Here is a 22,406-nt window from a genome sequence, read left to right on the forward strand (position 1 = left end):
ATGAGAACCACCCGCTCCTGGTAGTAAGGAAGCATCTATGACTGGAAAGTCCAATGCCAATTTTAGTAAAGTTTAAATAGAGAAGAGGGAAAAATAAAGCTACAATTATAAAATTCTGCCAGAAGCTTCAGCAGTTGTCCTGGGAGACTGGAAAGGAAGCACAGCAGATCCTTCAGAGTCCGACAGTCTTACAGAAGACAGCTAATTCCAGTGAAATTAAGGCAAAACAGAATCATGAATGCAACAAAAGGCAAAGCAGGACAGTAAAAGAAATGCAGCAAGGTAGACAGGAGGTGGTATGACAAAGAGGCAGCAAGCACAGTACACTCCAGCTGCTGAGCAAAGAGGCAAGAAGATGAACCCCAGTGCAACTGCACAGTCCCACAATGAGATAATCACCTCAGAGTGTTGCCATTAAATAGGACACTGCATGTGCAGTGCCTCCACTGGGTTTGAAAAGCCATTAGCAGCAAGGTCCTACAGCAGCTTGCTTTCAACTGTTGCGCTACTTTACTTAACAGTGTGAGACACGTATCTCTAACATCAGGGCTGTAACCTTTCAGTTTTTGAATCAAAATGTGAGGCTGAGTACATGCCCACATCACACATTTATGCCATGAAAGCCAGCTTAGAAATGTCTGCAAAGGGTCAGCTTGTAACACTCTTATCTGAAATACTGCTGTACAATTAACAAATGTACAGTCAGAAGAGTGACATGGTTAGGATGGTATTTTACAGGTTTATAGTTAGAAAAATTATTGTGGTAGAAAGAGAAAATAAAAAATGAAATATTCACTTGTGTATTAGGCTCAAAGTAGAAAATTCCAAAAGGAGGGATCTCCAGAAAGAAATCTTTCCTAAGTGGCAGTCAGCCCTTAAATGGGGTCTAGGAGAGGTGCAGCCAGGCTCCACCCCTTCTGGTCACACAGCTGAATTGCCTTCACCTGTCTCCCAGGGCTGACTCAGTGCTTGCTTCAGGTGATCAATCAGTGGTTCAGGCCATGACTCAACAGTTCCCATATAAGTGCTTTACCCTTGGATGTCATCACACTCAGCCATCCATGCCATTGGATGTACCTTCACTTTCTTCTCAAGAGCAACTTAAAAAATACAAACAATGAAAGAAAGATGATGTTCAGAAAGAACAAGAGGACAGCACGTGACCCCAAGCAACACAAAATATCTGGGTGGGAGGTGCTGAACACACACAACTGCTACTTTCAATTGTAGTTGTAAAGGAATTGAAAGAAATCTGAATTAATGTCATGAGAGCTCAGAGGGAATGGCCTGGCACAAGCCCGGCCTGTGGTTAGTTTAATCATCTATCCGGCTCACCCCTGGTAAATCAGGGTCAGGAAACAATGAGAGGGCTGGGGACTGTTTGCGCTGTTGTTTGCTGACTGCCTGTTTAAAGGAATGTTGGAGGAATGTGCCAAGAATCTGGCCTGGTCAGGGAAAACGTTCTCGTTTTTGAAAGACTGACAGTCCTTTACAGAAAAACAGACGAGAGCCGACGTGTCAGTGAAGAGTGCTGAAGCCAGCTGAGCTTCTCGAAGTTTCTCCAGCTACTAGAAATATTAGAACCAGCAGGAGAAGCATCAGGCAGGCCAGGCTTGTGGCACCTGGGCACGGCCCACTGTTGGCACTGCGGGTCAGGGAGCTGCTGGCAGCAAACCTCATGCTGCTGAGGCACCTGCACACTGAGCGGTGAGGGGCCTGTGCATTGCTGCCTGCTTCCACATCACCACCCACACCTGGGCCAGAGTGGACATGAGGCCCGGTGTCCATTTATCGCTAAGGGCTCACAGAACAAGGGAAATTCTTCTAGAGCTAGCTGTTCTTGCTTTATTGCTGACTTACTGCACACTAAAATGTAACTGGAGTGAGAAAGAATAACCTCCTGGTGGCTGAAATAACTCAGTGTTCTGATGGGAGCATTGCAGTGCACTGTCTGAGATGCACAGGGAAAGAAAAAGTGAGTGAATGTGCTGTGGAAAGCATGAAAGAAGGCAAAAAGAAATTTGGTTGGGATGAGTAGTCCAGGTACTGCCTTTGTAATGTACTGCTCTGTACTGCACTGAGCCTCTAAAAAGAGAAAGCCAAAGCAGTGGGTTCCCGTAACTGCTGTTGTTTCTAGTGTCAATAAAGCTGAGCTGAAGAAAGAGATGGAGCAGGGATCCTGTGAGTGACTGAAAAAAGCTATATGCAGGAGAATCATAGACTCAGAAAATGGTAAAATGGCTTGGGTTGGAAAGGACCTCAAGGATCATCAAGTTCCAATTCCCCTGCCACAGGCAGGGTTGCCAGTTGCTAAATCAAGTCCTAGACCAGGCTGCCCAGAGCCCAATTCAACCTGGCCTTAAACAGCTCCAGGGACAGAGCATCCACAGCCTCTCTGGGCAGCCTGTTCCAGCACCTCACCACTCTCTCAGGAGTTTTGGTAGAGTTCTGGAAAACAGTGAGAAAATGGGAAACAGAAAAATAATTTTAGCTGAAACTTCATTAAAAACAGGAATAAAAATACTGGGTTTTGTTCTAGGCCATTTTTCTATGTCCATATTTCTATTAACAATTATACATAATTAAGAACATTTTGCCTTTCACGAAACAATTAACGCACAGGGAAACATGCCTAATTGTGTATTTTAAAGCTAACTTTTAACGTGAGTTTATTTTGATTATTTTTATATAACTCAGAACAGTGAAGGAAAATTCACAGGACTTGATTTCAACTTCGATGAGCCTATAGACAGAATATCAGACTGTAAGCATTTGCTTCCCTGCAGTGAGTCACTTGAAGACTTTTGAAAATGTGATGGAGGGGCTTTTTGCAAAGTGTGTGGAGACAGAGGAGAATTTCCTCCCTTTCCCCCTAAAGCCCCAAATTCTTCAACAATAATTTCTAAGTTTGCAGCTCCTTATCTGTTATTAGCTATGTTACAGATTAAATACAGTACTGGGACTACAGGCTGCTGCATTTCCGTATGCATTAACACCATCTGAGGGAGTGAAAGCAGCAGCTCCTTTCACCAGCAGAGAGAGGACACTGGCCAGGCCCTTCCGCCCCTGTGCTTAAGTACCTCAGTGCATTTTGGCAAAACCTAAACATGGAAATTACCTACGTACCTGATTTTCAAAATCCTTCACACTCACCTAATTATCTCCACTGTGGCCATGGGCTGGCACAGGCTGTAGTCAAGAGTTTGGGGCCTGTAAAGCAGCACCCGGCCTCATGGGGCAGATTAAGAGAAGAGGCTGGGGACACAAGCAGGAGCAGCTGAGGACGAGAAGAGCTGGTGCTGGCAAGAAGCTCAGTGGAGGCAGCATTGGCACTCGTGCAGCAGCTTCTCAGGGGAAGGGCAGGGATGCTTCAAGAAGTTAACTCTATGACTTTCTTTTAAATTTAGAGCATATTCTCAGTGAAAAGCTAACTCCTACGTCTTTACAGTTTTAAACTGTGATCCCATCTGTTCTAAAGTTGAGCACTGAGCTGGGAAAATACCAGGAGACCTCAGCATGAGGCTGGGGATGAGGCTGGTGGTTGGGCTGCCGTCTCCTCTCTGCCACCATGTCCTCCAGAGGTGATTCCTCTGGAGGAGTCGTGGCCAGTTGTGCATTTGATGAACTTTACTAAGAATCAAATAACTGCATTTCCATCCTATTTGGTAGTGTATGAAATTCAACTGAAAATTTAAATTCTTGGAGTTAGCAACAATACGGGCATTCCTATCTTTAGGCCGATGCCATTATTCTGGCATGCTGAAGGAATGACATTCACATGGAAAATTGCTATATTTTCATACTATTTTCATACGTAAACCTGTACTACACTAACTAAAAACTAGACTGAGAACTTGCTAAGACTTCCAGGGGTGTAACCTGGGGAGTGTGAGCACTTGTATTCAGTCTCTGTGTCTCTGCAGGAACAGGGCCCACATTATTATTTTGCTACCAAATACACAGAACAGGTGCTCCTTGTTCTTGAGGAGCTTACACACAATTTTCACAACCTATTTTTACTTTATGAAACACTTTTGTTCTCCTGCGTAGAACAATTTAAATGTCTTATCCTGAGGCTGAGACAACGTAAACACAGTTTGAGGAATGGAAAATAACATCAGCAACGCTGCGCCCGTCCGAAGAATTCAGATCATCCTGAGGCAGTGCCATGACGTACCTTGACTTCCTTCTTCCCTTTTGCACAGGAAATGTGTTCTTGTAGTTGACTCTTTTTCTATAAATAAGTGGAACATAATCAGGAAAACACTCACCAGCTTTGGACTCCACTTTGTGACCTATGTGGAGACAATATCAAAATATTTTGATGCGTATTTTGGCTAGGCTGCTGCAAGATATGGTGGAGGCCCAACAGAATCAACTGGATGCCAGACCTGACCTGGATAAACCCTCCTCTATTCTTGGATGAATACTGGAGCTAGAATTACCACAGCAAAGCAGGATGTTGGTAGTGCAAATTTGCGTGGCCATGGGCAGATTCCTCCCCAGCTCACAGGCAGCTGCAGCCAGGATGCTACCTGGGCCCTAATAAAACACAGAAGGCCTTGGCAAAGCTGGTGATACAAGGGGCTCTCCCTGTGCTTTGCAAACCACTTAGCTTCTCTATTTTTATACTTTTGCCACAAATCAGAAGTCTTTCTCCCCCAAAACTATCTCCTTCTTTTCTTAAAAGTCACTCATTGAAGATATCTGTAACTGCCTGCTGGTGGTGTTTCAGCTGTTCTTGGGGTGTATTTTCCCTAAGGATGACAAACTCACCCATATTTGTGGCACATTCCAATACTACATTCATCAGATCATCCTTCACTTTGTTCCCAGCACCTGCTGAGCTCTTAAACTGGATTCTGCCCTATGTAGACTAGGAGAAAATGGGAGAGATGGAAGTAAAAGACGTAAGGAATAGGGTAAAGCCTGAGATGGAAATACTTTGAAGCCTTGGAAAGCAAGAGAGACTGAGTAATCACACTGGGATCTAGTCAGATGAACTAACATAGGCGCATAATTTGTTTGATTAAAGGCAAAGAGAGATTCAGATTTACTTTACATAGCTGACTCTGTCTCATACATAGCTTAGGAAAAACAATATTTGGAAGCTTAAATTGGCTGTTCGTAGTTAAAAGCTTGAAAGCAGTTAATAGCATCCTGTTGTTATGTGCAATGCCTTCAGGAGGAAGATAAGCAATTTTGGTTTATTACGGTTTTCTTTCCTATAAGGCACAAATAGGCCCAGGATCAAACTGTCTCTCAGCAGAAACCTTCCATGTCCATACTCATTCAGCAGGTCATAGTTAACCATTTTCAGTATCCTTCCTGTATGCTCACTAGTGGACTCATTCCAATTAATGTTCTACAGTTAAAGCTTGCAAGGACATCTCATTTTTTTAACCTCTCTTACTCTGCTGCTCTGCTACTGCTGAATACAACTCTGTCTTTGGCCTGCCTTTGGTGCCATGAAAGCTGTCTGCTTTTTGTCTCTGTCTGTGACTGTTTAGGCTGAGCTATGTCTTCCAAAATTCAAATTGTGAGCACTCTCACCTCATTCCAAATTTCCTAAGAAAAAGCAGAAACACTACTCCAGTAATCCTCATGAAAACCCAAACAAATAAATCAATTAAACACTTGTGTAGCTCAGAAAGACAAAGAGATATTGATTCCCAAATCAAAGAATGACAAAATTGTACTTGCCTCTCCTTTTCATCCTGGTACCTCCTGTTTTCATCCCAGATTGCATGCTTTCCTATTCTATCCAGATTGGGAAACAAATGTATTTTCAAAGGAACATAACCTGAAGGATGCAGGTAGGCACCTAACCAAACGAGTGAAATCCCATAATTTCTTGGATACTTAAGAACTTTCAAAAATCCAGCCCTGAACAACACAGAACCAAGGCTTATCTTTTCTGGAAAAAAAAACAACTGTCTGTGAGTGACATTAAAAATGACAAAAGCGATAAGGATTTAGTTACGAGGCAACAGGACAAAGGAGAGAACACCATGTGAAAAAACAATCAAACTGATCAAACTAGAGAAAAACAATCTGATGAAAAAAGGTAAATGTAACAATTTAGGAAAATGAAATAACTAAGAAAAAACATTTCAGGATATCACTGATTTCTTCCATTGCTTCCATAACATCTTTGATAAATTTGGATGTTTTTCTATGTAAATTCAATAGCTGTAAACGTGTAGCACTGACCTTCCAGCAAGTGTTTTCCCTTGTCAAGCCTTATGACTTAGCAGCACTGACAAATGCAGGGGGCTTTACTAATAGTAGGACCAGAGGGTTTTGCAACAAGTGATTTAATCTAATGAAATGCTGTGTCATGCTTAGAAATGAAATTTTCTTTTCATTATCAGAGGTCCAATCATGCAGGTCTGAAAGAGTACTGGATCACAATAATAAAGTGACTTTTGTCTCTTTCTGCTATGAAAAAAGAAGGGAAAACTGTCAGGACACTCCTGAAGCAAACTAAAGGTCAGTCTTTGAATGGTATCCAAACCTTTTTCTCCCTCAGTATTACAAATAAATTGCTGTACTGCAGACTCCAGCTGTTTGCCAGTAGTTCACTCCTCTGTGCAGCAGCAGAAGGAACAAAGCATGACAGCAAAGTACTGCACTAATTGAGTTGAAGTTTTTGCCAATTTGGAACTCGTGTTGTATTCCAAAAAACCCGTGGTAACAGCAAAAAGTGCAGGTGTGGATACATGTGCTCATGTGAGAAGATAAAGGAACCAACCAGTGATTTCTGGGCAGAAAGAAGGATGGTGTCAGCTCATAATTCCTGGCAGAGGAATGTGCAAATTTCTCTCTCCAGTCTAAGGAGGAAAATAAATTAAAATACCTTCATAGAATGCTTAGACATTACATTCATCTCAGCTCCTATAGGTAGACAATCAGAATTTCTGGAAAACATTTGAAATGGCAAAAGAAGGGAAAGAAATTCCTAAATCGACGGCTTTAAAAAAGGGAAAGCAGACTTCTATCACTTGTTGTGATACTCTGTACTTTGGAGATTCTCATCTAATTTTTAACTGAAACTGAAAATTAAAGTGTTCCAGGTAGCTAGAGTCAATTGCAGGCTTCTTGTCTATCAAGTCTGATTACAACAGAGGCTTTCAGTGCTCTTTTATCTGGATACAGTGAAAATGCAAACATATGGAGAGAAGCTGGTTAGGTCTTCTTCAGTCTAAAGAAATACTAAAACTTAAAATTCCAGTATTTTTATTTCAGTAAATGTTATTTTCACTACAGAGCAGTAGAGATGATTTGTGTCATAAGTACATATCCAAGTTAAGCATTTTATTGGGCGCAAAGAGTGATGATTTGACTCCCTCCCAGGTCAGAAGCTGTTCTGAATACCGCATACACAATTTGTTTGTTTGTTTTAGCAAACACCTGAATGTCACATAGAAATTAATTACAAAAAAAAAAAGCTTCTAAGATTAACACAGTATGTTCAGGAAATACATCACCAATAGTAAGCAATCAAAAAATCCCAGGCACTATTTACTACTTTGTTCAACTACAAATACAAGCATACAGCAGCATGCTTGGAAAAAAAAATAATTACGTACATACCATTCAGGTTATTTAAAAATCCTTTACTTTCAGATATTTTGGAACTGGACCAGATACAAGCATGACTGAATTGAATGAAATCTAAAACCTGAAGACTGCTAAACATTTATGCAGCTTTAAGCCAAATAACTGCCCGTGTTAATTTGTATTCAGTGGGTAGGGAAAGGATGCGGGTGTTAAGAGCGCATGAGAAGAAAAACTGAGATAAAAATGGATGCCTGCCAAATACATGAACACAATGTCCAGAAAAATAACTGATGGTAAAGAACATCCTCTCTTCTTCAGCAACAGATGTTACTGAACTGATTTAAAAAAAATACATCGCTTTGTGGGTCATAGGGTGCAACTGCAACTGAAAAAATGTTTAGTGGCCTTTCAGTTCAGGAACACTGTGACACATGGAATCAACACTATTATTAAGCCATGAAACAGACATGGGAAAAAGTAAGGGTTTTTTGTTTGTTTGTTTGAAACTATCTGAACAGAATGGAGAAACTAAACTAAACTCAACATTATTGAGACATATTTGCATAATGACCCACTGCCTGGACGTGCTTTGATCTAGATTCAAATATGATGTTAGAAGTATAAAACACCTTTTATTCACAGTATAATTGCACACGTAAATTCACTACTGAAATTCATATAGTGCTTTATCACTGTGTTTAAAATATGATGGCAGGAGGAAATAAATTTAACTTGAATAAACATTCCAATTTCTTCTTATCTTTTCTATAATTAAGTTCTCTTTTGTTGGGTACATAGATTTTTACAACCTGAATCTTCCGATGAAACAACTTTGACAAAATCTGAATGAAATGCATCTATACATTTTCACATTAATTTCATGCTAATTCACCTGTTACATTCTTTTGTTGTTGTTGCTGTTGGCTGATCATAGCTGCAAGGGTAATTGAGCTGCACTTTTTTTGAGACGAGAAGATAAAAGGACAAAGTCTCAGGGATCTCACATTAGGCTTAAGCATGTCAGCCTGTACCACGTCAGTGCTACTGAATCCATGGAAAACAGAAACATTAAGTAAAACTTTCATACTCTCATAGAAGGAAAAAAAATGAAACTTCTTTCAACACCTTTCACCAGAGGTGTTGGCCTCTCTAAAGCAGAACGTTATTCTGTGAAGAAAAGCTTTTCAACATAAATCTTTAAAAATACAGAATAAAAGATTAAAGAAAAAAGGGCTAAAACATTAATCTAGCAATCACAGTAATTCTTTGATCTCACTTCATGTCATTAACATCATGGATTTTATCCAAATAGAAGTAGATTATGAGTGACAGGAAACATTCATAAGGTACATTTAGATTAACAATTAAATGCATGTTTTGGAAGAGCTTTTATGGGATATGCAAAATATGCTAAAGCAGGAAAATAAACTGTGCATTGTAACAAGAGTTCTTACAGTATCTGTGTTAGCTTAAAAGAAACCCAAGCTGATAAGAACATACCTCTTGCAGTTCAGACTAAAGCTGTTGGTACAGAGCTACTTATATTTGCTTCCCTCAGGAAGTTATTGAGAACTGCTGTATACAGCACAGAACTAAATTTTTCAACTAAATACAGCATGTAAACTAACAGACTTCTTCCAACATGATGTACAAGGGAAAGAAGGAATCTCCAGAGTCTACAGCATTCACAGGTTAACTTACTGCCCATGTTCTCCTGCACATTTTTTCCTTTCTGACACTTTCAGCACTGTCAGATCTGTATTCCTTGAAGAAGACATATGGTTACAGAAAGTCTCAATTCAGACATGCCATCACAATCAATCTGGCACTAAATTATTGTTTAACATTAAACTTTTGTGCTTGATGAGGTTTAATTAAGAAAATATACACAGAACACTATGCTAATTTTTTCACTCACTTGTGTACTATAGAAGTCAAAGGACACTATGCAGAAATGGAAGCCTACCTGGTGTTGTTTTCTCTTGGTTAAAATTCAGCACATTTAACTGATAAGATCTATGCCACATCACACACCAGAAGCAAGACAACGTCCACACTCAGATCAACAGTGTCTTACAAAGGTCCATTTTGTACCAGCACTCTAATTCAGTGCATTCTGAGAGTTACAACTTCCATTTGGAAGAGGCAATAAGGACTATCAGAAGTCATACAGCATACAACTTCAGCTGAAGCTTCTGAACTGTGGAACTAAATCAAAATAATGTTTTCAATTTGGTAGCAGCATATCCAGCCAAGATCACACGGACGCTGAAGTTCCTAAAATTCTCTATAATAAACTTAATGCACATAATGACAATTCTGAACAATTTTTTGCGACACATTATGGACACATAATGTGAAGTACACTAATTGTAATGGATGGAATGATGGATTGCACAAAAAAGATGCATTCACAGTGAGCTGAGACAAATTATTAGAAAAAGAAGTCATACCATAATTTTAGTACTTAAAACATGTAATAACTTTCAATGTCTACTTCAGATTTTAGATAGGAACACTCACTTCTGTGTATATTCATCAGTATCTCTAGACTAAATCCCTTATTACACTGAATTCACAGAAACAGAAGTCAGTTGAACTTCTGGGAGATGCTTGAAGGAGTGCAGCCCAATTTCTGCTTCTCTGAGCTTACAAATCTTCTGATGAGGGTGTAACTGCTTCAGACTCTGTATTTTGCTTTTCCACGATCATTGATAACACATATGTGCTGAAAAAAATTCAACACTGATTACAACAGCATAGTTAATTACATTATTAATCATTAATGTATTGTTCAGAAATAATTCTGTCTGGCCAACCCAGTAATCTTGCTATTATCCTTCTTCTCCAGAGACCTGAAATTGAATTCTGATTTCACTTTCTACCTACTGCAATTTCTGGCACTCACAATTCCCAGCATCCAGGTCCACCCCTGGGAGTAACACAAGATGCAATGACAGGGCTCATAAAGCTTGCATTGTTATCTAACTGAGAAAAGGAACATAGCAGTAAAATGCCCAAGTTGTCTAAAGTAGCTGTATTTCAGTTGTTACCACTGTCACTGCATTTACTGGGGGTGAAGGAACAGTGAAGTTCTAGGCTCACGGAAGATAGAAGCATGGCAGAAGTGAAAACTGCTCTTAGTGGCTGAGAGATGGGAAGGAACCATCCACAGTGCTGAGCAGTGACTCCTCTGGATTATCTGAGCCTTTGCAAGGAGTTCTACACTCACTGGGGGGATCCAGCCATGGCATTAGACCCCAGGAATAAGGTAAATTACAGTCTCTAAAACCCTGTAAAACAGTGATATATATATATATTTTTTTTAAAGAAACTTACGTTCAGATCTCTGAAGTACTCATTGTAGTCTAAGGCATAGCCTACCACAAATAAATCTGGAATTTCAAATCCATAATCTGTATTGAGATAAATAACAAACAGCATCAGTACTACATCAGCTCCTATATAGCCCTTAAATACATCTGTTGGTTTCCTGACCAGAAAACTATGGATAGGCAAAGTCAGTTCAGGTAATGTTACTTTTGACTAAGACACCAAGGTCAGCCCATTATGCTCACAGACTGTTTGTGACAGGTTTGTGAACAGTCAGTGGAGAGCAGGAGAGCTGTTTACAATTACCAGTAGTACAACAGACACATTGTTTAAGGAAACCAAAATCAGAGCAAAAAAATTCTGCCCTCCAGAGGGGGCAGCTCCATATATGTATGCGATGACAACTGTCCAGAAGCACATAAATGACAAAAAAAGTATAACTTTAATACAGAAGTTGCTCACGGAACTACTCAGAGTGTTATGTATTTTCTTCTGAGGGTAGGCAAGACTATTATGCATATCATCCTACCAAAACGTGTCACATGCTTCTTAAATTAAAGCCCAATCTTATGAAGACTCATGCCCATGCCTAACCAAGTAACTGTATGCAGTGTGGCTGAATCATACAACTCACACACTTTAAACTAATCTTAGACACACACCTTTATGAGTTTGAAGTTCTATGCAGTATCAGCACTATAGAAAATGAGTTAGACTCTCTCTGAATTGCTCGTTTTGTAACCAGAGAAAAACAAAACCTTGTGGACACCTTTTTTTTTTTTTTTTTTATATGATTTTTTACAGCATAAAAAATTACAGGTGTTCAAGTAAGGATTTTTATTCACTTGTTACAAACTATGGAAAATAAAGACACCTTAGAATCACAGATTCAAGTATGTGAGAAAGTGACATAGCACTGTTAGTGACTTAAAGGGTGACCTCTGATGCTTTGTAAAATTCATCACAGTAAAAGTAAACAAGAAAGTGGAAAAAACTGTTGTAGCCACATACCTGATATTACATAATCTTTTCTATGAAATCTAAAATGGCAGTAGCTTGGTATAGCTTCATTTAGGGCTCTGATTAAGCATAGTACAGGTACCAAAATTGCAGAGAAAAGTGGTGCTGTTATGAGAAAGCTTAAAAAGCCCATTTTATCTTTTACTTTTTTTTTAGGGGGGGGTGTGAGGGGGAAAGTGGGGGGTAAATATTATGTTATTGTATTATTGTTTACCCTTTAAACAACTATACTTCTCAAAAATATTTTTTTAAATGTTACTGTGCTATAACTATACACAACTTACAAATAATGAGGTCAGTAAGAAAAAGCTTTTGTGTTCCAGTGAATTCCAGCAGCTCCTCTAAAGAGATGTTAATAAAGAAGGAAAAGGAAGAAACGGACTTTCTCTTCCACATAGCTTGTCAGGGACAGGAGAGAAAGCAATCACCTTTCATGGGTAACACTTAACCCCTTCATAACTTCCTTATGAAATTAGTATCTGCAGAAAACATCAAATAAGGCTGGGCTTAAACCACAATTACACAAATCTTTCCATTGCATCCCATACTCCCCCTGCCAACTGATATCTTACAGCACTTCTAGCAGTCCACCTAATGTCCGAATAACAGTAACTTCTTGAACTGGGATATGAAGAATTTCACAACAACACTTACAGTCTGGTCTGTACCCATCAGGCCAAGATGTTCTTTTCACCAACAAACTGTAAAAAACAAAAAAGTCTAGATATTCACCAGAATAAAAAACTGTTTTCTCTGTCAAAACAAACAAACAAGCAAACAAACAAATAAACAACAACAAAAAAGACCAAAAAACAAAAAACCAACCCACAGCTTCTGAGCCATATGAATCACTGTTTGTCATCTTTCTGCTACTTCTTTGACAATAATCTAATGGTAGGGAAGAGATGGGTGTGTTTTCCTTCAAAGTCTATCAGTGCCAGTCTTGAATTGGCTGAAGAGGAATGAATGGGGCTGAATGTCACTGCAGAACAATACAATGGCATTTCCTCTCCTGTCCTCCACCCTCCCCTTTGTGACTCAGGCAGCTTCTCTGCAGAGCTCCCATGTGATACCGCAGCACAGCTTTAAAGCAGGATCTTGGAACAGGAATCCCACTGAGAAATATGTTGGGCTGGACTAATTAATTACTAAGTTTTGTGATCATTTTACTCACCTTGCCACTTTAATCATTTTTGGATGATATTTTTCTATATGATTAAGCAGAACCTTCATAGTCCTTCCAGTCCCAACAATATCCTTGTAAAACATGAAAAATACAATAAGTTAAAACAAAAGAAAGCTGCAAAGAGGAAATCTGGACAATGACTGAGCAGCAATATATTTTGTATATATTTTGTAGAAATTGTACTATTATACACTCTTTGAAGCAATCACTTTCTACTCATGAAGTAAAGAATGAAAGGACTCCCCGTTTCCTCCTGAAAATAGATACGCTTCTAGTACTTAGGATCTTACAAGGGACTAGGGATGACTTTATTGGGCAATGCAAGTATACAGGGATCAGAACTTTCAAATTATGACCAAGAATACCATATGTCAATACCTTTCCATCTCAGAGCTAGATCTGTTCTATTTGTTGTTTTCTCAGCCCAGTACAAATGAGTATTTTCCAGATCTGCTGTGCTTGACCTAATCTGAAGGAGATCAGTGCATACCTGGCTACACAACTGAATAGACATGGGGAGCAGCTGTTGATCCTGAACTCACTGAGTGTGTATTTTTCATTAGCAAAGCCTTATCTTTCCTCCCCAACTATCTACAAACATAAATAGAATTTGCCTCAGACATTTTTCAAGTTTACAGCAGTTAGCATTGACAAGGATGGAGCTTGTAGCAGTTACTCAGGTAACCATCCATCTCTGTGGCTGATGACTTTTTTCCCCTTTGCTATGGAAAGACATTCCAGCATCTACTGATTTTCTTCATTACACCATCCAGCCTCATCCAGCCTACTTCTCACACAAGCAGTCTGGGCCTGAAATGCCAGTCAGATCTTGACATGCTCTTGAAGCATCCCAGTCAATTTTCTGACATTTTAACACAGAATCACCTACATTATTAATTAAGAAAGATTTTGCAGCACCACTGAAGTGACATGTTATTTTCCTCTAGAACTGAATGCTGTTGATCTGCATCAGCAACATATCTATGATGGATCTCCCCAGGGAACACTCCAGGGTGCAGTGCTAATGAACAGGAGCCATGGGGACTTGAGAGAATGACTGACATTCCCATGCAGCGTGTGAACAACCCTGAAGTTGTAAAGCATATGTAGGGCTGTGCTACCATTTCAAAGTCATGCAATAGGAAAATTCAGGGCACAATTGCAATTGATTCATTGTCTTCCAAGGTAAAGAACAACCTGCAGAACAGGAGATCATGAAGCCCTGAAAACAACAAATCAAGTGACACAGAAACACAAACTCCTGGCTATCACAAGGCAGAGTCCAAATTAGAGTGGTGGCATTTTGATCTCTTTGCAGTTGCAAAAAGACTGAGAGGTTATTAAGTAAAACATCTCCCTCTTCACCACTTCCCAGTCAAACAATCTAAATACAGCCACGTTTTAGATGCTGAGCAACAAATACTTCACTAGGTGACTTTCTCCAAGTACAGTATGACAGAAACAGCCAACTTACCTCAACAATTAAAACATTCTGGAAAAAGAAAAGAAAAAAAGTTACACAGTATTCACAGACTAAGTGAAAAAAATGTTTGAAAAAGTGATAGGCCCATGTGCATATGTACAAGTGGGTAGGACACAGCTTCCTGTTTCATTTCTGTGCCCTGAATAAGAGCCAACCATTTCTGGTCATAGCCAAGGACTATGACTTTATTCAGCTTTGTCTGGATTATTCCCCTTGTACGAGAATGAATGTAGCTCTGGAAAACAAAACTGGTGGGTGGAAAAAATACAAATGGGATGAACTCCACTTTCTTACAGTGTGTCCAGCAGTGTACTACAGTGTAACCAATAGTTTACTAAAATGTACCTAATGTTAATATTAGACTGCAGCAATGGTATTCTTACTCTAAAATTCTTCCTTTCCCCACACCCCAGAAATCTCATAGTGAAGGATTACAAGGCAAGTTCTATGTCTCACTCTCAGGCTGCAAGGCACCCTCTTCAACTACTGCTGCCCAAGTGTTACTTGAAGAGAAGTGGTCCAAGAGATGTCAAGCCTTATGACAGTGTGATCACACAGGCTCAGCTTTTTGCTGACATGGCTCATAACTGTCCCAGGAATCACAGTATATAAGGCGACTTCTGTTCTCCTATTAAAAGCAATAATAAGAAATAAGAACCTACTTATTAGAGGACAGTATCATAGGCATGTTCAAAGGGATAGTGTACTCTCTCACAGTTTTGCATTAAGATCAGCTTTCTGAGATGGAACTTAGAATAACTGAAGCCAAATTTTTGTACAATATCTATCCATGTATTCATCTTACATGTATATGATCACTGGACATCCTGCAAAACCTTGAGACAAATAATTTCATATCCACACAGTTGTTCACCAGATGAGCGTACATTCCCTCTCTAGCAAGCTTGTTGGCTTTGCTACACAGGTAACATGGAGACTGTCTAACTTTCCTTTCAATCACACAGTCCCAAATCTGAGAGCTCTGAGAAAGACTCAAACACCATGGAGATGAAGCTTGTGCAGGGTCTGTATTTATTCATAAACAGAGTGGCTTTGACAGTTTCATTAATAGGTATAATTTTTTTTTTTACTCTGCATAATAGAATTGATCAATACAGATCACACACACACACACACACACGTCCAGGTTGCAGTCCCTCCTAATAATTACAGTGCGTGGCAGGGAATTGTGGCATGCTTCATGCACACAACCACTGCAGAAATGTGTTTCCACACACTGTATAATCCCTAGATGCTTCTGAAATAGCAAAACATTTGGTAAAGGTGTGGAGGGAACTCCCAGCAGTAGTCAGTGTCAGCGATGGAGGTATCACTCAAGAAAGCCACTAATTTAGACTGAGCTCTAATGGAATGTATGTTAATCTCAGAGAGTGGCTCCTTTTTGGTGTTTCCAAAACAGGTTTCACTGGTCGTTATCCTGCTTGGCACTCCTGACTTTCAACCTCTCAGCTGCTGACAAAAACAACTCCAGGTCTGAAAGATCTAAACCTGTGCAGGTAAAAATTCAAAGGCCTCTCAATAACGCAAGTCCAAAGATGCCCTACCTCTAAAAACTTTTTCCTTCAAAAAAGAATGGAAATATAGAAATCCTCTAGATAAAATGAAGAGACCAAACCCATGTTTGGGAGAAGCTTATGATAGGCTTACGACACACATTCTTAACAGAAGACATTTGGTTCTGAAGAAGTTTGGCTCTCATCTGGTTTCCTGGATGAATTTGGAGAAAACACTTCCAAAGACTAGCTCAGGACACTTGGGTCTGGCATGAGCAGATCACTTGATTCCGTCAGTGGACACTTGAAGATTATCTGCAGGAATATTGGTTTAACAATCCCCCAGGAAACTTGCACAGCAGGTGATACACATAGCTGCCATATTTATAATATGATTAATCTATATATTTATGATATTCAGAGAGAGCAGAAGAGTGGACATGTATGCAGAGGTATAGGAAAGAAGTTGGCAATAACTAAAGATGGAAATGAGCAAACAGTCTGGGATGATTGTAACTGGCATAGAAACATAGAATCATTTGAGTTGGAAGAGACTTTTAAAGGCCATCTGGTCCAACTCCCCTGCAATGAACAGGGACACCTACACTAGATCAGGTGCTCAGAGCCCCATCCAGCTTGACCTTGGATGTCTCCAGAGATGGGGCATCCACCACCTCTCTGGGCAACCCATGCCAGTTCTTCACTACTGTTATTGTAAAAAACATTTTTCTTATATCTTGTAGAAGAGGCTCACCTGTCAACGTCAGCCTGACAGTCTGAATTACTCTGCCAGTTTATTGTGTCTCTTGGTCTACTGACAAGAACTTTACACCCAAAGGAAAAGCACAGATCTTATTTATCTTCTAGTGACAAGACATATCCAGCAGGTATGGCAAGAGACGTGAAACACCAAATCTGGCATGGTAGAGACTGCATTAGTGGTCTGTCCAGGGTTCTGTAGAGGCTGATCCCTCTCCAGTCAAAGAGCAGGGCAGTGCAGGAGTTTCATCAATCAAGGCCCAACCCTACAGTGTCCCAGCAAGACAAACAGGACAGCCCTGAGGCAGACCCAACAAACAGTCTAGATTATCAGGTCAGTTCATGGCAAGGAGGCAGGTCTGAGGCTAAGCTCAGATGTTAGTCCACAAGTCAGGATCAAGTCCAGTGAGAGTAAGCAGGGCTAAACACAACCTGCTGATTGCCAGATCAGTTCATAGTGATGAGACAGATCCAAGGTTAGTCTGGGAAGTCAGTCTGTGAGTCAGGGTCCCGAGTGACAGGGTTTGTTAGTAACGCACAGGAATGGCTGGAGCTAAATATCAGTACTCACACAGAACAGAACGGTCATGGATTGAAAACCCAGGGTTGAGCATAACTGAGATCACCTTGTTCACAGGTGTGGATAGTGGCGCTGGTTGAGACTGTTCAGGATCACTAAGGTCTAATAAGAACACTCAGGGGACTAACAAACTGAGAGAAAATCATAGTCCTGGGATGCTTCATCTATAGACAAAGATGTGTTTTTTTTTCCTATAGTAGCTAGCTTCAGTTATCCTATCATGAACAGCAACATAGATATTCTTGCTTACTTGCAAGCAGAAATCATAAATGAAGGGAAAGCAGCCTCTCTGGCCATGGAACTGAGATTAAACCAATAGGGAGGAACAAACCTTGCTAGTTAACTAATGAGAAGAAAAAATCTTAGGTCTTAATAGAAAGCAGGGCTGAGGAGATCTTTCAAGATCATTTAGATCTCTTTTGGCCCAGAGAATCAACTTAAGCTATTCCTCACAGATAATCTGATTTTCCTCTTCTTCAACATGATGAAGATTTCAGATTTGGGATAATCAGGTAATATGTCTCAGTGCCTCAATATCTAAGAGAAAAAATACAGTAGAAAACTTCTGTTGCTATTTGGCCTGAACTTGTTTTGCTGTGGACACAGTTCCACATGTGAAGAAAGATAAATTTCCTGTTTCCTCTTCTTCAGATTAAACAGTTCCTATTTATTTGTTTTCTCACAAGTTGCATTTTCTAGATTCCTGAGCATTCTTTTGTTCTCCTCTAGAACCCATTCAGCTGGTCAGAATTCTTCTCCAGCTGTGGTGCCCCAAGCCAGAGAGAAGCCTTTCCCAGTCTAAAGAAGAATAAAAGAGCCACTCTCCATACCTTTTAAATTATCCTACTTTCTATAAATTCCATACAGTGGGTACAACTTCTGTAAAGCTATGCTGCTGTCTCATGTTCAATTTGTGATCCACCTACCGTCTCCAGCACAGAACTGTTACTTAGTCAGTCCTTTCCCACTTGCACTTATGCAAAAGATTCTGTATAAACATGGAAGTTAGTATTTATCTTGTCTGTTGCTGCACACCATTCTTCGCATCAAATTTTAAAAATAATTTCTTAAGATCATAATCCTATATTGTAGTATTTTTCCATGTAGTATCATTAGCATTAAATGCTAATTTCATCTTTTAAATAATGAATTAAATATTGTAGTTATTGAAGAACACGTTTTAATACACCCAGTCTGACAATGAAGCATAATGGTTTCTTGAGAACATCTTTCCAACCAGTTATACATCCAACTAATAGAAATTTAATTTAGTCTACATTTCACTATCACAGATGACTCATGAGAAGGAAGGAAAATGAATGTGGAATCAGACATACCTGAAGGGTTTGTCTGGCCTCTACACTAATAGCCACCTGCACAAGACTTCAACAGAGGGGTAAGATCTCGTATTGATTAATTACCTTGAGAAGCAATGATACTGGTGGACTCTGAATTTCTCTGACCAGTATTCTGTTATTCCTACCACCTCCTCTTCAGATTCAGTGAGCCCAAGAGCTGTAAATTACATACACTGAGAGATTTGTTTCTTTCAAAGTCCCTTTAATCAGGTAGCTGTCTAGCTAAGGAAACACAGATATTCTGGTTTGTATTATGCATACTCCCATTGCCAAAACATGAATATTTTTTATGCTTTGGAGACACCCTTTATGTAAGAACTTTGTAGTGGATAAGCCACTATAAAATATTTAGATATGAAAAAATATATTAGTAAGCAGGCATCCTGATGGTCGAGAAAAATAACACTAATTCCTGTTTTGATTAGGCAGGCTTACTGTTACTAAAGTCATCATATTTAACTTTTGCTTGTGACTGAGAGCATTCAAAGTAATTTGCCATCCTCCAGCACTAGAAATCATTTCCAGGAAAATAACATGATGTGCTGGGACACAGACTGTATTGCTACCTATTCTTTACCTTTCTACTACTGAAGTGGCCAACTGCTTGGAGGGCTCCAGGAAAGGGATGGCATTGCAAAGTAGCAGAGAAACAAACTGCCAAGGAGTGTTTTGACACACAGTATCTGAAAGCAGGTAATGGTGACATACAACTACAGTTGGTTGAAATGGATTTGCTTTTTCTTGAGCAGATGGATAGGAGAAGATAAACGAAGAATGCAGTGGATAAACAAATTAGTACACTAGCAGTAAGGTCACCGGCATCCTAAATGGAAAACTGGCTGCATCCAGCATCCCTTGGGAAAGGTAACAGATATGAGCAAGTCTTCATTCAGCTTCACCGTGAAATCCACCCATGAGCTGGGGGGTAAGAGACTGGTAGAATTCATCAGCTTGTGATGTTACTGCAGCAACTGACAGCTGGACACATGATGTGACAATACAGGATGCCAAAGGAAAGGTCTTTATCCAAGCATATGTAAATGTTTGAGGCTCCTATACCACAGAGATCAAGACTGTTTTGTCCTTTCAGATACAGCTGTGGTGGCTGCAGAGGAGGAAACCACATGAAAAGTAATCTGGCCTTCTGGCATGCATTTGATATTTTCTATCTATTTTTGGAGCTTGAAGAACAGGAAATAGGAATATTTACTGACACAGTGACTAGACTGAAGATGGCTTAATTTCTGAGCCATTCTCACCAATCCAAGCTGTGGAAGTATGTCCATAAATCTCATAATGATTCCAACATATCTTACAGTGAGACAAGGAGAGAACAGTCAATTTCTAAAATATATCCTGGAAATACTTCTCATAGTCCAAATAAAGAAGGGGCAGTGGCTCAACTCAAAGAGACCGAAACACCTGATTACAAAAGTTTCAGTAGCTTTCATTGCTGATAGATCAGAGGAATGGCTGGGAGCTGACAGGTATGGGTGACTTGATCTGTTCTGTGATCATAGCTTTTTCTACCAGGTAATAAGCTGGTGCAATACATGTCCTAACTGTGTTTTATAAATGGAAGAGAGAGTTTATGCAAAGCTTAAAATTCTCCACTTTTGAGTGACCAGGATGCACACAATTTCAGACTCTGCACATAGATATTTGCACTGAGCAGAACCAATACTCACAATGTGAACTATTTTGAATTGAATTTACACAAAGATAAAAATTTGCTCTTGTATCCTTCTTTAGATGGTAGTAGAAATTGGTTTTCACACACACACACACAAAAAGGAGTTTTTGATAGTATTACTGCTATATGTAATGAAGAAGCAATCATTTCTGTATTTAGTATTTATTTTATACACAGGTCCTGTATTCAATAGGAATTTCTTGTCTCAAAAAGGCATAATTTCTTTTCTATGATAAAATGCCATGCATTTGTGAATTTAAAGATTAAAATGGAAATCTGCAAAAACTGAGAAACAGTCTTGTGTAGTCTACTGTCTACTTTCAGTGCCACATGAGCTAATACATAGCTTGAAAGTAGGCTGGTATTGTAACACACGTAAGGAAAATCCTGACTTGTGATAAGCTGAAAAATACTCCAGCCCTGAGTCAATACATTTCTATTGTTTACCTTCCCACAGGTCAATAACAAATGGAACAATGTCAGCTAACAAGACTAAGCAGAGTAATGAAATCATGTATAAATCCTGCCTGATAGTAATAAGTTCAATGGAAATTACTTTTTTTCTTTCTGGAAAATAATAACTTTTTTTTCCCTAGATTTTGACTTTATGTTCCACTTAAAAGCTTTATTTCAAAGGGAAAAAAGTCCTATGCTTTGAAATAATTAGTTAATAAGTGCTTGAGGGAAAACTTGTCTTTGTATTCATATCAAATGTAATTTTTTTGTAAGTGAAAACACAGATATAAATTTAGAAAGGCAGAGCATTTCCTGAAAAGCAGAAACTCTACTGAAATAATCAAGTAAACAACAATACTTAAAGCAATACTACAGCTAACAGGACAAACATAGTCCTTGCAAGTATAGCAAAGAAATCAGGTAGGTACACAAACAAATTATATTCTCCTTAAACGTCTTAGTATAAAATCAATAGAATACCATGTATACACATTTTAAAAAATAAAAGCTGTTAAAAAACAGAAAGAACTGAAAAATGAGAAGAGCAAAATTACTTCAAACCTGGAAAAAAACACCTTACAGTGAAGCAGGGTTTGTAGCAGGAAGTAATAGCTTTTATTTAATTAACAGCCCAGTTCCCAGCGGGAGAACATTTTTCACAAAGGAACTTTGACCTCTCAGCCCACAACCTCAAAGAGACCACAAAATACCTTCAACAGCTGAGCCTGGGAACAAAAATTCACAACTGCTGTATGCAGTAGAAATCATGGACTCGATGAAATATGGAGTTTATGGCACATTATAATCTTCCGCCGCAGCTGACCTCCAACTCATTTATCAATGTTCCACAGCTGATAATTTGCTCTTATTTTAGCTCAGAGAAATTCTTAACATTTTTATCTGCCTCTTTGGTCGTAGGGCAGGTGATCGTGTAAGGCAATTACCCTTTTCTCTCAAACTGTCTAACTTACTGCCATGTTAGGTTAAAATTAATAATTATTGCTAATCTGTACTTAACTTGAAGTTTGCCAATTCTATTCAGACCAACAGAAGGATCTGCGTACTTGAAATGTTTTTTCTTCCAACTATAACCACTGGTCTAATATGAATTCCCAGTTGTTAATTCTACCTTAAATCCTTGCCACTACTTCACAACAGGCTCCCAATGGATTACTTTATCTAAAAGAAGCTTAAGTAATGACTGGACGATTGGCAAACATGCAACATGTAGCAATATAAATTTGATAACGGAGGGCAGCTCAATTTAGTAATCCAAAGGATAAAAAAGACAACAGTCAGCAAAAATGTGGTCAGCAAAAAAGCTGACTAAATTCAGATGGGAAAATTAGGTTCACATTTCAGCAGTGATGACAGTTAACTGTTGGTAAAACACTCCTGAAGTTTGGGGGCTTCTCCATCAAGTTGTTAAAACTGGACTTCAAAATAGTCAGTAGCTCCAAA

At 39.3% G+C, this 22,406-nt stretch overlaps 1 protein-coding gene across 3 annotated transcripts in view; it reads right to left on the bottom strand.

Moving 5' to 3' along the window:
• Positions 1 to 7,158: 7,158 nt before the first annotated feature.
• The window catches only part of PRTFDC1 (phosphoribosyl transferase domain containing 1), a 49,060-nt gene continuing 33,812 nt past the window's right edge, over positions 7,159 to 22,406 (bottom strand). Inside the window, exons 5-9 of one of the 3 annotated variants that reach the window (XM_090142979.1) lie at positions 14,577 to 14,594; positions 13,091 to 13,173; positions 12,571 to 12,617; positions 10,903 to 10,979; positions 7,159 to 10,291 (exon numbers count right to left, since the gene is read on the bottom strand). In XM_090142979.1, the coding sequence (XP_089999105.1) occupies positions 10,244 to 10,291; positions 10,903 to 10,979; positions 12,571 to 12,617; positions 13,091 to 13,173; positions 14,577 to 14,594 (273 nt within the window). In that variant the 3' untranslated portion in view covers positions 7,159 to 10,243. Of the gene's footprint in view, positions 10,292 to 10,902; positions 10,980 to 12,570; positions 12,618 to 13,090; positions 13,174 to 14,574; positions 14,595 to 22,406 lie in introns of those variants that run through there. The other 2 variants (XM_031614330.2, XR_016467821.1) reach the window with 2 other exon arrangements.

Source organism: Phasianus colchicus, chromosome 6 (genome assembly GCF_987193195.1).
Source record: "Phasianus colchicus chromosome 6, bPhaCol1.hap1.1, whole genome shotgun sequence".
Classification (NCBI taxonomy): Eukaryota; Metazoa; Chordata; class Aves; order Galliformes; family Phasianidae; genus Phasianus; species Phasianus colchicus.